Raw genomic sequence first — 17,520 nt, 5'->3', positions numbered from 1 at the left:
ATAGTGTCCAGCATGTTTGTACATGAAGGGTAAGTGCTCATAACTGGGAGTCCCCATGTATTTGTTTAGCCCCACGTTTGTAATGCCATTAAAAGAACTGTAGATCCGCTGGCATTGGTCTACAATTTTTTCCCTTGCATTCCCTTGTGTTGTGCGTTCTCCTTCCCCCTCCATGCACAGCACATTATAGCCAGTTGGTCTAGCTTACATCGCAGATTTTTATATGGAGCAGAGAAGGAGGGCAATTTATTTTCACCCCCGTAAGATGAGCAGATTTGAGGCGTGACTGCCTATGGGGCTGCATGGAGAAACACAAGAGACCAGGGCATGAAAACTGCTGCCCTCTAAAATGAAAATATGCCATGTCCCTATCCCCTGTCTAGAACAGGAAGATGAGCAATGTTAATTCCAGTGAGAGGTCAACCAAACACTCCAGACCAGGATTTTTCCTGTGCTAGCTGAAGTGTAGTACAACACAGTAGAGAACTCTAGTAGTGTTGTTGGAAGATGTTTTGGCTTGGATGGATGTAGATTCCACTCTCCGTCCTGATGTTTTTGGGATATCTGGGGAAGAGTCCCAGAAAAACAGCAGGTAAGTTGTCACATCGACAAATGTGACCTCCGGTATTGCCACCATATTGTGCAGCGGTCAGACACTTGTCAAAGAAAATTTCAAAGTACTTTTGAAAAGTTGCTTCTGGTAATGAACTTATACGGGTAGTATCCCCAACTGGAATAAATTTCATAACAGCCAGTTGGGCTTTAGGAATGGAGTTTTAGACCAAAAGCTTAATCAAAGTTGCAGTTAGAGCATAGGGCTAGACGTATATGTATCAAGGTCATTGATCTGAGCCGCTCTTGGATAGCACATATCCTTTGGACTTACCTTTTTTTCAGAACAAAGTTCTCTTTCAATCGCAGAAGGCCTTTGAAGTTGTCATCGGGATCAATGGACATCCAAAGTACCCAACAGTAGTGTACCCAGTGAACTCACATTCTGAGTTTGCGTTCGGGTAGTCCAATTTGTTCTAAACGACCACCAAGATCGTGGGAGAGCTGATGACAGCGAAAGGAGTTGGTAAAAGGCTATCTTGGATACTGGTCTGATATGGTTTGAAATACTTATTTTGCAATCCTGGTAGACCTTGAGGGTCGTGATTTGTTGTGGGTCTGGCTGTGCGTAGGGTGACGTCACCTAATCGTGAAAGTGTGATGTAGAGTTGTGCCCGATCTGCATGAGCTGGAAATGCGAGGCCTTAGTTTCTGAAGAATATGATAATTAGAAACTGACATATTTTGAAGTGTATGGGTGAGGGTGTGTTAAGATCCTGCAGGTAACTGAAGCACGGTTTGAGAGTCGTGGGCCAGGCCGAGTTGAAGGATACGTGTCGATTGGGACAGCATCTGCATTGATAGTTGCAGGTAAAGGTGAGGAGATAGACATTTTCTATGGCCTTACCACTATGACTGTCCTTTATGCATAAAACATTGTTATTCAACTTTGAAATTTCTTTATTCTATGCATATAATTTCTTTTTTTCATTTTAACAGGTTCCTTTAGAGGAAGGCTTGAATAAAACCATCCACTACTTTAGAAAAGAACTTGAATTTCAGGCAAACAATCAATACATCCCAAAGCCGAAACCTGCAAGAATAAAAAAAGGTAGAACAAGACAGAACTGAAAACTCCATATTACAGGACAGGATGCCTGTTTGACGTTTTGCAGGATGTAACTTTTCCTTTTCTTTCCCTCTTAAACAAAAGACTTCGATCAGGTGTCATGAAGAAGAAACTGGAATTTCATCCTGAAGCTTGCATTAAAGAAATGGATGTGCCTAAAAAAACAAAACTGCAAACCTTGCCTTGCACTTTTTAAACCTTGTCTTTTTATGTACACTAGATTAGATTAGACTCATCATCCCAAGTCTCTCCAGGTCTGTTTTTTTTTTATCTTGCTGTGATGTCATTATTTTGTGACTGTCTGTGGACAGTTTTATTTACTGGTTTCTTTTTGAAGCTAAAGATGATAGATACGTGGAGTGGAAAACTACCAGTTTATTTATGAAATAAAAATGGGTACTTTAAATGTGAGACGTTATTCTATGCATACTACAAGAAAGCTGCCATTGCAGCACTGTCGGGACAGTGAGACACTGGCATTTCCTAGTGTAGCGTGATAAGGAGTGAAAGGAGTTCAGTTGCAGAGCTTGATGTCTTTATGTGAATCAGGAACATGTGAAGGTCTAGAGAAGGCCACGCGTTCTAGAATGTCACGATTACTTTTTACATTCAGTTATCATGGGGTGGGATATTTGAAATCACTACTGTGTTGTGTGTTCTCTGGGAAATAAAGTTTATTGTATTGTTTACTTGTGTTTGAATATGCTATTTTAATAAAATATGGAAACCAAAATCTATTTCTTGTACTGTGCAACTTTGGTTTTAATGCTAAAGGACTAAAGGCAAATTGTCTGCTTTATGTACATGTTTTTAAATTCGATGACTGGAATCTCACTGGAGCACATATTCTCTTGTCTCAGCTGCTCATCCTTTCAAGTTCGAAATGTGGGTGTGTTTGATTAATTGTGATGGATCACTACGTTTATTGTAACATAGTCTTATGTCTTTGAGAGAGTGGGAGGAAGAACTGATTCAATTTGCTTTGACACTGATTGTGGAATCTAGTTACTAGCAGGACTGTTAGAGAATATGGCGGGGGTGGAGTTTTGGTGGTGGCTTTGCTCTGGCTTCACTGTGGCTGGTGTATTCCTTTACTTCCTCCTGCCACACTCTGGCATTTCCTGTGGACCTACTCTCATTTCCTATGTTCTGTGACTCCTCCCTGCATTTTGTCCACTCTTCTGAACCTTCCTAGCTTCTCCCATTTTACTGTATCTTTTATTTTATCCCACGTATGCTGGCCCTTACCCACTCTTGCCCTCCTTTTTCTTTTCCTTTTCCCTTTTCTTTTCCCACCCTCCATTTTGTTATTACATGTCCCTTTTTAATTTTCCATTCTCCGTTTCCATTCTCTCCGACCCTTCATTGTCACTTTTCTGCTCAGTTCAATGCCTTACTGACTTACCTCTCTACTCACTCCTTATTATCCATGCTCCCCCAAGCCAATTTGTTTGTGTCCTTGTATATTCCAATGTTCACTCCAGCCCCCATGCTTTTTGCTTGTTATCGGGTCAGTCTACACTTTTCACACTTTTCTCCTTGTGATTTTGACTTGAATGTTTCCACCTTCTCCACTGTTGGTCTTTGAGGCTCAAAATAGGTAAAAATAGATAAAATTAGGTGTGAGGTGCAGCCAACTTAAAGAGCACGAGTATTGAAGTTGAAAACGTGATGATCTCTGTAAGCCTCCGGATGATTTAGGTTTGATCTACTTGGAAACCTAGCAGTGGTAGATCATTTTTGTGTTTCTCAACAAGCTTCTGCCTTTGGATCTAAAGCAACAACTCACCTAGTATTTGCAAATCATGAGGATAGTCACTGGCTTAATATTTCTGATGAATACTTCTAACCACAGATACCTCACCTTAGAATATCCCCCAGACGCCAGTTTGGATGATGAATAGTTTGTAGAAGTGCTTCTACACTCAGATATGTAGGCACCACCCCTCCATGCTGATGTTAATTCCATTCTTTCTGCACCTTTCTGCATCTTTCTGATCCAAAGCTCCACCCTTGGCTTTGTTGGTTTTCCAGTGACTCCAAATATCCCACAGTGTGCTAGGGAACAATGTCCCCACTAAAAATTATGGGATTAAAGCCATGCCGCGACTGCAGAAAGCAAATATCTGTCACAGACCAGCATGAGGTCTGCCTTTGGTGCCTGGCCTCTGGACATAACTCCAATTATGTGATAAATGGGCCCAGATACACCTGAAGGCAATTCGAGACATGGCGGCAATGTTCGAAGTTGCTGAACACATGAAGACATCGCCTCCAATCTTGGTGTAAGTTGCAGGCCCTGTCCTGGGGCCATTGCCAGGACCGCTGCACCTCCCACTGAAAGTTCTCGGACAAGTCTAAGACCAAGCATGCCGCCCGGGTCTCATACCTTATTAGACATCCACATCCTTGTGGGAATGGACCAGCATGGTGGTGTTGCAGAGACCTCCTTTTGCTAGGAAATTCGTGTTTGGGGACCTGACAGCGCTCTGTTTGCTGGTGGAATCTGTGGATGTCTCTGCCTGGTGGGAGGGTGGTCGCAAGACACTGCGGGGACTTGTTCCCCAAATTAATTTATTACATTTGAAGCAGCAAGGGGCAGCTTTTGCTTAGGGCCAGGACAGTGCCTGTAGCATCCTAGTATTGCAGCTACAGTCAGGGATATATGGCCCTCCTTCCCTGCAGCTCAGTGGGCTTCACTCACTTTTTGGAACTTGTTCGAATATGGAGGGGGCGGCCACTTAGTCTATCTTGTACACAAAGCCATGGCAGCCGAGCAGTCTCGCACTCCATTCCCTGTCCATACGGCATGGGATAGCCGCCTGGGGATACATATTAAGGATGCTCAGTGGGTGAGAATGTGTGCGTTGGTGAAGTCCATATCAAGCAAAGCCAGATTTAAGCATACTCCTTTTCTACACCGATGCTCCTACATAAAATGGGCCCAAGTAAGTTGGTTGGTTGTCCTAGATGTCAGGCCTCTGTAGCCTCTTTTGTTTACATTGGCGTGGACATGCCCTGCAGTACGAATGTTCTGGATGAGCATGGTGGCTTGGGTGAGGGCTATGCTGCGGACCCTGCACTTTGCCTGTTAGGTGATGTCCATAGGCAGGCCAAAAGATGATGATTCAGTTCTTACACTTGTTGCTGCTGCTGGCTAAACAAAGGGGGCATTTCCCTTAGATGAGTCAGGTGGGTTCCAGTGGAGTGTTGGAGGGCGGATGTGGATGAGTGGGCAGTGGCAGAGGAGGTGCGACTGAAGCTGTACAGATGCGATGATAATGTGGGGGCTGTCTATTGTGTGGGCAGACGTTCTGGCATTCTTCATGCACCCTGGGGACTCACTACTCAACAGATGACCAGGACTCTGCCACCACGGATGGTGTCTAAATATTTCTCTGGGGTGGGTCCTCCATGTTGAATGATCGAGTGCTGACTGGATTCTTCATCCTGTGTTCATGATGGAGATTAATCTGGGTATAATGCTGCAGTTTAGATTTGCCTGTGTTTTATCGGCTGCCCTTCTCTGCTACATTATTGATGATGGCTATTGTTAATATTTCTGCTTTTGGATGAAAACAATAAAGAATGTCTTTTTTAGAAGAAAAAAAAACCTTAAGACTGAGCGCAAGCATCTGGAGCATCTCAATCACACAGGAACAATGGACATTCTGCTGCATGCAAGTGCGCGCACTCTCCCCGAATTACAGACTATGTCTTATACACTTTAAATTCCTCCACAGACTCTACAGGACGTCAGACGAGCTTCAAAAAGTCGGACTGATCACTGAGGCACAATGCCAGCGATGTAGTTCCCCGGACGCTGCTTTCCTTTACCTTGCTTGGAAGTGCCCCCAAATTCAAACCTACTGGGTGACTATTTTTGACGTTATAGAGGAAATGACAGGCATACTCATGGAAAGATCTCCACTGACGGCGCTGCTTGGTCATGTTAGGGACCTCCTAACAGACAGCAGAAAGCTTACTGCCATGCTCCTCCTTCTTGCTAAGAGACGCATTGCAGTGAAATGGGTTAGGACACGGGTTAGGACACAAAGAGAGGAATGGCTCTGTGACGCAGCATTCTGTCAAGAACACTTGTCCACATATTAGGACCTAAGGCCCATGCAATCTCAACCTAAAGATATATGGGGCCCGCTGCAAATATATATGCGATTGCACGCAGAGAACGAGGAGCCCTCGCAACATCGGACCCCGAATGATCAGGAGTAACACGAAATACACCAGCCGCATACACCGATGCGGCTAGTATCAATCCCACTGACTAGATGAGCTTGAAAGGTCACCACCCCCAACGCTCTTACCCTGCAACCTCCCTCCCTCCTAATTTGTTACATTGGCATTTTTTTCCTTCTTTCTGTGACTACAACATGTATCCTGTGATTGAACACAATTCTCGGCAATGCAAATTATCGACTATGCGTCTAGTTTGCGACTGGAACAAGGTCACATGTACGATTAACGTTGTTACCCAAAGGACGGTAGTCCATGCACTCGTAACATCTCGCCTGAACTATGGAAACATCCTTTTTAGGTCAAGGACCGTAGGCTGCGCTTGTGCAGTTCGGTCCGAAGATTTAATGTTTTTAGGTTAGGGGGCTTGAACCCACACTTCTTCTCCATTGTCTGGCCTCGTAAATGCTGGCCAGCCATTGGAGGAGTGGGGCGTCACTCCCTTTAAGCCCCGTCTTTTTCGGATTCGGGGCTGTGTTTTTTAGGTACTTTCTATCTGTGACGTCATCCGTCACTCACCCAAAAACACGCCCCCGATTCCGAAAATTTTGGAGCTTTGCGGCAGCCATTTCTGCCCGACCGCGTCCGGCCCTTGCATCTATCCGCTTGTTTTTAATGGACTTTGTCCGCTGCTTGCGGCTTTTAAACTATCTGGGCTGCCGCCTGGGTCCCTGCCAGGTCCGCTGGGGCTCCCGCTGCTTCGACTCGCGTGGGCTCCATGGGCGGCCATCTCGTCTCTGCCGTTTTCGGGAGCTCGGGGCCCGCAGCTTTGAGGAACTGGAAGAGGAGTTGGATATTCGAGGGGTGTGCACTTGAGGTCACATGTTAGCGCGGGTTGTTTCTTTTGCAGAGAGGGGCATGTTTTCTGTGGAGAACAATATGTTAGAAGTTTTTTTTACAGAAATGGGGCCATGTTTGTATAAGATGATCATGTTTGTACTTACGAATAGATATGGTTAGAGGGCGGTATTTTCGCTGGATGGGTGGGGGTTGTGCTGGCTAGGGGAGAGAGAAGCGTTTGTACTTGGTGATGACGTTTATGGGGTCCTTGGCACAGTTTGATTGGCATGTTCACTTTCGGGAAAACATGTTTATGGGGGTGATGTATTTTACGGGAGATGGGATCGTCTTGTGCCATGTCAGCAGGCTGCCCCGTACCGGTCCGGCTGGAGGCACTGCCATGCCTTGGATGTTCAGCTACTCTCTGCCAAGTCCGCCCTGAGCTCCACAGCCTGTTTGAGCCGGTCTGGGTGACTCGGGAAGGCCCTTTGTTTCCCCCCCCCTCCACACCCCTTTAAGAAGTGATGACCCATAAATCGTTCCTCTTCCTTTTGAGACCTCTGAGCCGCCCCCTCCCCCTGCTCGCGCCACTACCCCCCTTTTGGTATTGTTGTTGATCTGCAGCTTGCGCTGCTGCTGAAATCACCTAGCACTGCTAGAAGCTCGCTTGTAGGGGGGTTGCATCAGACGGCGGGGGTGCTGGAGGAGTGTCCCATTCTGATCGGCGATTGGCCGCTCTGAGGGGGGTCGTGGGCTATAAAGGCCAATGAGAGTCGGCTTTCACAGCAAGAAGTGGGAAAGGCCATAAGGTAGTCTTAGATACAGGACATCGAGGGACGCTCTCACTGGGACAGGCGAGGCGGCAAAGTTCAACTGGGGAAGCAGCAGCACCAGCCACTGCGGAGCAAACCACACTGTCTGCTGTGGTGCCGGGATCCGCAACGACAGTAACCAGACGGCGTCAGCCACAGACACCGAGGCGGTCCCCGCGCTCTGCAGCAGCACTGAGCGAAGGCACCCGGGCGAGTTTAGGACGTGCCCAAGGTAAGAGACGCGCTTAACCCATGCTGATACCCTATGGCTACTCAAGAAAACCTCCCACACACACACACACTTTACCCCCATGGGCACATGTAGAGGGAGAGGTGCCTTCCCAACAGGACAGCTGGAGTTCTACTACGAACCTCCCTGGTACCAAACCCGTCTCTGTAAACGGGTTACATTCCTGGTTACTTTATAGAGCGCCCTGGGATTTTGCCCTGTTCTTCTTCTCAGAAATGCGGTACTGATTTGAAGCAGAGAGTACACGGAAGGATCCCAGATGCTAATTGACGCCTGGTGTGATTCAATGTCCTCTGACACTAAAAACAAACAAACAAACACTGAATAGTTTCGGCAAGGGGTGGGTGGATTCGCATCTAGTTTATAATGAGTGGATGTTCGGGTTCTACTGACTATGCGTTTGAAAATAATTTTAAAAATCAATGGTCCCCACATCACGGATAACGGTACAATGCATGTAAAGCGTACCAGTGCGACCCAATGACCTGTGCCCTAGTGAGGGCAAAGTTCATGAAGAATCGACCCCCGTCCCAGCTGTAGTTTGGGGGCAACCTTGAATGAATAAAACTATATGTAGCTCGTCCAGCAAGTCAAACGGCGTAGATGCTTACATGAAAGATTAACGGGCCTCACGCACTGTACAGCACAGGGCCCCTGACTCGAAAAAGATTATATTTATGGGCAGGGGTGGCGAAGGAGGTATAATATATTATATTACTGGTTAATTACTTCTAGTGGTAGCATACTGTGTTTTAGTGCCCACCTGACTATTGTTTTGCTTTAGTTGTTGGGCTGTCTGTGTGAGGGTGGCTCTGTGTAGGTGGTTCTATGTGAATGGCTCTGTGTGGGTAGCTCTGTATGTGTGTGTGGCTCTGTGTGGATAGCTTTTTTTGTAGGTGGCTCTATGTGTGGGTGGCTCTGTCTGTGTGAGGGTGGCTCTGTGTAGGTGGCTCTATGTGAATGACTGTGTGTGTGTGGCTCTGTGTGGGTGTAAATGCAATAGGTCATGCATTTGCGAGCGATTAAGCTATTGGCATTGTAAATGACAATGCCATTTATTAAACGATTAAGCTATTGGCAATGTAAATGACAATGCCATTTATTTACGATTTTAAAAATAAGAATAACAAATAAAAAAGTCATGAGCAATGCCAATAGCTCTACCTTTAATAATGCCAAGACCATTGCATTGTAAATTCTTGTTTTGGGTGCAAGCAGGGATGTGCTGCGTAAGCTTCAGGTGGTGCAGAATTCTGCAGCCAGATTGTTGTGCAGACTTCCTAGAATGTCCAGTATGCCTAACGCCCTGAGAGAATTGCATTGGCTCAGGGTGGAAAACGGTACAACATTCAAAGCCCTGTGCTATATGTTTAGAATCAAGAATGGCTCTGCACCCAAATACTTGCAAGATCTGGTACGCCCATATCATCCTGCCCGCCTGTTACGCTCCTCCACGGAGGAGAAATTCAAAATTCCCAGGTTCAAATTGGTGAGAATGGGAGGTCGCTCCTTCTCCTTTCTTGGCCCAACCCTGTGGAACTCTTTTACCTGACGTGATGCGGAAAGAGAATTTGTACCCCAATTTTCGCAAGCAATTAAAAACTTGGTTATTTAACCAATAATTCTAATCTAGTTTTTCAGAGTTTCTTTCAGGGCCTGTGCTGGGAAACTCTTTTTGAGTAGCTGTGCGCATTAGAAAAATAAATTAACAACATAACATAAGGATATGTGCCTGGGCACTGAGAGAAGTCTGCCTGTTAATGCTCTTTATAACATCCATTGCAGTAATTTATATACCTGTAAATCTTGAATAAAGAGAATGGAAAAAAATAGACTGAGCACAAGCATAAAAAAGCGAAGCAGAACTCTGCTCCATGCCAACACTGATTCCTAAGAAAAGGGACTAGGGCATCATGATTAGTCTCACTTCATCGATGCACCAGCCACAGAACTGATGCCTCAGTTGGTCCTGACATGCCCAGAGTTTCCCGGGTTGTGGTCCGCCCCACAGCTGATCGAGGCCTTCCAGAAAGCTACACATTTGCAGTGTGTATCAGGCTTCTTCATGTGCCTTTTGTCCTAGAAACCTCGGGGACCTCCAGTCGGGTTATCACGGATGGGTCCATGCCTAGCGCATTCTGTTTACTTGTAACTTGTTTCCAGGAGCTTACCGACTCCACTACAGACTTCCAGTCCGAGAACCACACCAGTGACTGCAGCGCCAGAGGATGATCTGATGGCCATGTCTGATCCCAAATGTCATCAGGTCGAGCTCAACCAGTGTCGTGCTGTGAAAGTACAGAGGCACAACCAGTTGTCATACACACCCTAAAATCTTTTGCTTTCACCCCTCCTATTTTTGCTGGAATTCGTTTCTATTGGCCTTAGGGCTTGTGCACTTTACCACTGTTGACCAGTGCTAAAGTGCTTGTGCGCAGTCCCCAAAAATGATAAAATTGGCTTACTTCTAATTAACATATTTAATTCACTTATAATTCCCTTGTAAAGTGTTATACCAAATACCCAGGGCATCTTAATCAAATGCTACTGATTGGGTCTGCTGCATTTTTGTGTCACCCTCATAAACACCTTAAAACATGTCTCTTGTCTGCCCTGGCATTGCAGCCTGAATGCATTCTATGGTAGGGCCAAGGTAGCCCACAGGGCAGGGTGCATTGTAATTTAAAAGTTGGACATGTACTTTTAAGGTTTACATGTCCTGGTAGTGAAAAACACCTATATCTGTTTTAAGTACATGTCCCATGGTATAACATTTTGTTGCCTCATTACATTTAATGAGTACCATCTTTTGATTGGGAACAGCTAAGCATTTCATATTTCAGGTCTATGAAATTGTAAGTAAACATCCTCTTCAACCCCTCGGCTGCGCCGCCGATTTTGCAGAAGTGCGGCCCTTCCACAAAACGGGCATGGCCGACGGCAGCATGGAAGGGGTTAATTGTAAAGTCGGATTTTAAATTGCAATTTTGAAGATGCCACTTTTAGAAAGTTGCAAAAAGAACAATTGATGGACAGAATGATGAACAATGTCAAACACTTTCCCCCAGAGACCTGGGCCTAAAGCCATTATTTGTTTGCCCACCACACCATCTCAGTTTGCACCTAGTCATACGCAAATCAGTCTTGACCCTGCTCCCCATGGGAACAGTTCAGCGCGAACTGCCAAGTCATGTCCTCCCTGAACCAGAAACAAGCTTCCTAGGACCGGTTTTGATGCATCACCCCATATCAGCCAGGATAGCTTAATTCCAGTGGCATGGTGAGCCAAAATACCAGTCTAAATACTGAAAGTAAGCGCAGACCAATCCCAGTCCACACGCAATGTATAGGGGTCGGACATATTGTTTTACGTTGGCCCGGTCTTATGCGACTAGGTACTGTTTGTGTGCTGCATAAAATCTTTACACGTTGCCTTGAAGTTAAAACTGACTGCTTTTTTTGCCAGTTCAAGAAAAAGAGGAGCTTTAGAGGGAAAAGCTAGTCAATAGGTCGCCCTCCACTCAGTATGCAGCAAAAACACAAAGACCTAGACTATGGAAGCACATGTGAAAATTCACCCTTCTTTAAAATATTTCGTTTGTTGCTATTCTTTAGCAAACATAACTCCCCTTGTTACATCATTAATTGGGGTAGCCAAAATATCTGGGGTTAGTGCTTAATTCAAAAAATTGCCTGATTCTCATACAGCAGTAAAATACAGTTGCGAGACCAATCATACCACACTTAATCTCGTGACAAAACAAATATAGTGATAATTGAGCTGATGTGCTCTTCGAATTGGCCTACATATATACATGCCAATTCGAAGAGCACATCATCTATCCAGTTGCTACTGGCACTATGTGGATAGGACGTTTTATCCTGTAGATGTTAACTTCAATAAAGAAGACTTCATTAACCTTCCTACGTGTTCCGACCCACTTCGTTACACTTGTGACGATCTGGCAAAAAGAAAAGGACCCAAAAACATCTACCTTCAACAAAATAAACGTCCTAACACAGCTGTGTACACGACCACTCTACCCTTCTTTGCTGACCACTCTGAAGATTGAGGTACTGTTTGTGCTAGCTTCGCGATATCGGCGCACACTTTACTCTTTAAAAGTAACCTTTCTCAATTTTACTTTAAAGGCCTACCGTTACCCCTCGCGCCTGTTCCGCCTCGTGAACACTTATCAACTGGGTCATCATCGGAGCAGCATTCCCAGGCAACTGCGCCTCTCCTCTGCACCGCTGCGTTCTTTGCATCGTTTCCACAGCATTCTGTTAACGTCTCTGCACTCATTACCTTGCTTTTGACAGATGCTGATTTTAACGCGCAATATCTGCTGTTGCCAGCGCTTTTGCTAGCGCGCTCGTTTTAACTTACCTGATTTTGTATTTTGTTTTCTTTTCTTTTCTGCACTTCCCCCTGGTTTTAACAGGGTCTTGCCCCCGTCCCCATTCCGCACATAATTGTTCCCGCACTGCCGTTTTGGCGGGCCTGGATCCCGGGGGTGGCTCACTGCGGGCGCCATCTTGGATTGGGCAGTAAGTCTAGCTTTAGGCGCCATCTTGGAGCGTCCTCGCGCTCGCGCCACGATTGGAGAGCCTATTTAAGGCGGACCCTGGCTCTTGTCAGGTCTTGACAGATGCTGATTTTAACGCGCAATATCTGCTGTTGCCAGCGCTTTTGCTAGCGCGCTCGTTTTAACTTACCTGATTTTGTATTTTGTTTTCTTTTCTTTTCTGCACTTCCCCCTGGTTTTAACAGGGTCTTGCCCCCGTCCCCATTCCGCACATAATTGTTCCCGCACTGCCGTTTTGGCGGGCCTGGATCCCGGGGGTGGCTCACTGCGGGCGCCATCTTGGATTGGGCAGTAAGTCTAGCTTTAGGCGCCATCTTGGAGCGTCCTCGCGCTCGCGCCACGATTGGAGAGCCTATTTAAAGCTCCCCCCTCCCGCGCAGCGGGACGCGCAGTTGTGGACGCCGTCGCTTAGCCGGAGTCGTGCCTGAGTCCTGCCCGTCTGCGCTCGTCCGCGTCGAGGCAGCGCGGGGCAGGGCAGGCTCGGTCGTAATTGCTATCTCAGCGTTTCATCGCGCTGCCAGGTATGATATATTATACACGTTCGGAGCTGTTGGCCATAGGTCATCGGTCCAGGAGTTCTGTGTGTAAGACTGTGGACCCTTTAGTTGGCCCTTACAGCTGCGTTTGTGAAGGCTGGTCTCTTAAGAGCCCAACCAAAATACGATCCTTGGAAAACGTCGTCCCTGTCATACGGCCTCGTGCTGTTTCGCGGGATCTCCGTATTTGGTGTCTTAATGTGAGATCTCTTGTGAAGCACCACCTGTCCATCTATGACTTGATAGATAAAGAGGATCCAGACGTTTTCTTAATGACAGAAACCTGGCTCCAGGACTCTAACTCTGCCATATTGAACTTGGCATTTCCCCAGAATTATACCATCTTCACCTCTAATAGGACCACAAGAGGTGGTGGCATTGCTATGGCTGTCAAATCCTGTTTTCGAGCAGAATGGAAGCCATCAGGACTACCCGCATGTGAAAGCGCCATTTTTAAAGTCGCCTTCTCCCATCAGTTTACCTTCAGTGGGCTGCTGGTCTATCGCCCCCCCGGCAATGATTCGGTATTTAGATCCGCATTGGCCGATATGGTCAGTCCTATAGCATTGGGCTGTGCCAACTTCAATATTCTGGGTGACCTTAACATCCATTTCGATAATGGATCATCCACTACCGTTAGCTCCCTGTTGGCTGACTTGGAAGCTCTCCAACTCACTCAGCTTGTCACCGGTCCAACTCATGTTGGAGGCCATATCCTTGACCCCTTCTTTTCTACTCTCGAGGGGTTAAGGGTGTCAGACCCAAGGAGGATAGGGTGGACTGATCATCTACTTGTAGAGGCACTTTGCCCGGTCCATGACAAGCCGTTTATATCCAGGGAAAGGCTAACTCTTAAAAGACCGTGGTATAAACTTACGCTGGAGGAGTTCTACGGTATATTAGAGCGGAAACCTCTAAACACTCTTACTAATGTGGAACAAGGCTACCAACAGTTTTGCCTGTGGATAACTGACGCCTTGGACTCTTTGATACCTTTACGATGGGCGAAAGGCCGAACAAAAGTATCTAGCCCCTGGTATAACGAGTCTTTGGCAGAATTGAAAAGATCCTGCCGTAAGACTGAGAGGGAATGGAGACGATCATATGACCCGGCTCAGAAAATCCGGTATTTTACTGAGTTAAAGTTTTATCACAGAGCTATATGCAGAGCTAGAGCTGCATTTTATGCCCAGGAATTTGCCACCAGTACCAACCGCTCAAAACTGATTTTTAAGGTACTGAAGGACCTAATGAAAAATAGATCCACAGCAGAGGCGATTTGCACAGACTCACACTGTGATAAACTGGCCTCTTTTTTTGTGGAGAAAGTGGAAAAAATATATCACGGGTTCGACACACTCCACCAGGATCGAGAAGCCACTGTCTCTGATACATTGGATCATGAGCCTCTGGCTATCTTACCTGAATTGTCAGTTGAGGCTTTTGACAGACTCAGCCTCAGGGTCAAATCAGGTTCCCCGGCGGACCCGCTGAAGCCTGCCTTCATTAATACCCTTTCCCCGCTGTGTCGCAATCCCATACTGGATCTCATTAATATGTCCCTGTCTTCTGGAACTGTACCCGCGGCCTGGAAGCAGGCAGTGGTTACCCCCATATTAAAAAAAGCAAACTCTGACCCCCGACTGCCAGAAAATTACCGACCTATCTCCCTGTTGCCGTGGATCGCCAAGGTAACAGAAGCGCATGTCAACTCGGTTCTGTCCGAGCATCTGGCTTGCAACCAGATCTTGGACTCTAGCCAGAATGGATTTAGGTCAGGACACAGTACCGAGACGGCACTTCTCTACATCTTGGAACATCTTCGCCAGGTACTTGACATGGGTCATACCGCAGCGCTTATATTATTAGATTTAAGCGCTGCGTTCGATACTGTGTCCCACCAAATACTTATCCAGCGCTTACAGGAGGCGGGAGTGACGGATGTCGCTCTCCAATGGTTCCGGTCCTTTCTGGCTGATCGTACTTTTAAAGTGGCTATACCACCTGGCCAATCCACTACTTACCCCCTGAAGACGGGAGTTCCTCAGGGATCTTCACTAAGTCCGACTATATTTAATCTCTATGTGAAACCGCTGGCTGGTGTCGTCAAACAGTGGGGCCTTACGATGGCCTCATATGCGGACGACACACAGCTAGCGGTGACACTTAGTGGAGACCCCGAGGTAGCAGCTTCGAGATTCCGGGCGGGTCTCTTGGCAGTAGCAAGCTGGCTTCGCACCAACTGCCTCCAGTTGAATGCCACCAAAACGGAGGTATTGGTTCTTGGGAAGCAAGCTGAGCTATGGGGTAATCAGTGGTGGCCGTCAGAGCTTGGTGTCACACCTATTCCAGTGGCTGGAGTGAGAAATCTAGGAGTCTGGGTAGACTCTGCGCTTTCCTTCAAGGACCACACCATGAAGGTGGCTGCCACATGTTATGGAATATTGCGTGGTATTAGACCAGTCTTGAAGTACTTTGATCCCCCTACCAGACAGCTCGTAGTTCAGGCCTCAATACTATCTAGGCTGGACTACGGTAGCTCATTGCTGTTAGGGGTGAATCAAGCGGAGGCCTCCAGGCTCCAAAGAGTACAAAATGCCGCGGCACGAGCCATTGTGGGCCTTCCCAGACACTGTTCGGTGTCGGGTACCATCATGGCCTTGCATTGGCTCCCGGTCAGACAGCGAATCAAGTTCAAGGCGCTGTGTCTGGCCTTCAAAATTTTGAAAACCTCTTCGCCACCGGCACTTGTTACTCTGCTTACATCCTATGTGCCATCGAGATCTTTAAGATCGGAGGGTCTCCATTTGGCTGTCTGCCCACGCTTCAGGTTGAGCAGGATGGGTGGCTGTTCTTTTAGGGTTCTAGCGGCTGGCCTATGGAACTCGTTACCAGTCCACATTCGTGCTCTTGAGGATATGTTCGCCTTCAGGCAGGCCATTAAAACTTTCCTCTTTCCAGTTTCTGGCTAGTCTTTTTAGTGTGTTATGTTATAGCATCTGTCAAAGCGCCAGGACGCCCCTTTGCTGGGGCAGCTGTGCGCTCAAGAAATTTTAATAACATAACATAACATAACATTTCACGACGTCGCCGTGACAACATCTTGAGTTGTTTAACATCACGGCATGCATCATGTTGTCTCCAACAGTTGCCTAGAAAACCACCCTGCTTTGTTTACGCCAGCGCTGCTGCACACATATCGTAAGTAAAGTGCTTTCTCTACCCCAATATTCTACTAAAGACTCGCCTTTTACGGTGGTAGGCACACCCGTTACCTTCACATGTGCCTCCATCACGTTATTACAAAAGCTTGACTTGTTTTGTTTTAAAGAAATACACACTTTCTGTGGTATTAAGCACATTGTTTATTTACTGAGGCAGTTCTTCTCTTCTGGCACCCCTTACTTTAACTATGCAGGACGTCCCTCCACCTCCTTTTTTTCTCTCTAATCCAGGTGAACCATCCATTCGTTGGTCCAAGTGGAAAAAAGTTGTTCTTAATTAGGCAATAGTATGTGGTGTTTCACTAAGTGCTGAGGGAAAGTCTGCTTTGCTCTTACACTGTTTGGGCTCTGAGGATCAAGAAGTTTTTGAACACTTACCTGATCTGTGTGATGCTGACTGTGATGACCTTAATGAGTTCAACATTTGTATAAATAAACTAGACAAACATTACCTCCCTAAAGTGAGCACCATTTTAGAGAGATACCACTTTGGAAAGTGTGTACAACTGGCTCAAGAGTCTGTTAAGGTGTATGTTACATATTTACTAAAACTTGCTTTAGCATGTCAATTTCAAGGTTCTCTTGATGAACGCATTTGCGACCAATTCATGTTGGGTTGCAACATAGAAAAGATCAAGGACAAATTGTGGCAGAAAGATGACCCTAAATTGGATGAGGTCATCCTGATTGCAAAACGTATTGAACACTCCCTTGCTTGCATTGAGGTTATTGAGAAAGAGAATGGTTCTACTGGAGAAAGTAAAAAGTGTAACTAAAACAAAAGTATCCAAGCAAAGTGAACCCCTCCCTTTAAAAACCAAGAAGATTTTTATTGTAAAGTGTTTTCGCTGTGACATGTTTGGTCACTTAGCTAATTACAAATCATGTCCTGCTCTAAATTCAAAGTGCCATAAGTGTGGGTAAGTAGTTCATGTGGCAAAAGCTTGTAGGGTGCAAAAATACAAAAAAAAGTGTGAAAGAAGTTTGGATAGAAAATGAAAGTGACTCTGAGCCTGATGATCTACACTGTGGTGAGGTTTTGGTTCATGTTTCTCAGAACAAAAGTAAGAGTTCCATAGACAATGTTCAAGTGAACGGTCATTCTGTTAAAACGCTCTTTGATTCTGGAGCAACAATTACCTTGGTCCCAAAAAGTTTTTGACACATCCTTGTGTGACAAAGGGAAGATTTTCAAACCAGATATCAAACCGCTTGCATATAGTGGTCAACCCATAAAATTATTTGGTTACTTTGTGGGTGATATAGAGTATAAAGGAAGGCTTACTGCTGGGAACATCTATATCTCTTCCAGAGGAGACCGTATTGTGAGCTGGATACACCAAGCTGATCGTGAGTGATTCTGATTCCAGGTGGCGATCCATGTATTGTTCTAA

At 46.1% G+C, this 17,520-nt stretch overlaps 1 protein-coding gene across 2 annotated transcripts in view; it reads left to right on the top strand.

Moving 5' to 3' along the window:
* Window positions 1-2,418, top strand: part of LOC144773239 (UDP-glucuronic acid decarboxylase 1) — a 161,121-nt gene extending 158,703 nt beyond the window's left edge. The window contains exons 15-16 of one of the 2 annotated variants that reach the window (XM_078658145.1): window positions 1,552-1,663; window positions 1,766-2,418. In XM_078658145.1, coding sequence (XP_078514271.1) covers window positions 1,552-1,663; window positions 1,766-1,785 — 132 coding nt within the window. In that variant the 3' untranslated portion in view covers window positions 1,786-2,418. Of the gene's footprint in view, window positions 1-1,551; window positions 1,686-1,765 lie in introns of those variants that run through there. The other variant, XM_078658144.1, reaches the window with a different exon arrangement.
* The last annotated feature ends 15,102 nt before the right edge of the window (window positions 2,419-17,520 follow it).

Source organism: Lissotriton helveticus, chromosome 8 (assembly GCF_964261635.1).
Source record: "Lissotriton helveticus chromosome 8, aLisHel1.1, whole genome shotgun sequence".
Lineage (NCBI taxonomy): Eukaryota > Metazoa > Chordata > Amphibia > Caudata > Salamandridae > Lissotriton > Lissotriton helveticus.
This window is presented reverse-complemented; position numbering and strand designations above follow the sequence as displayed.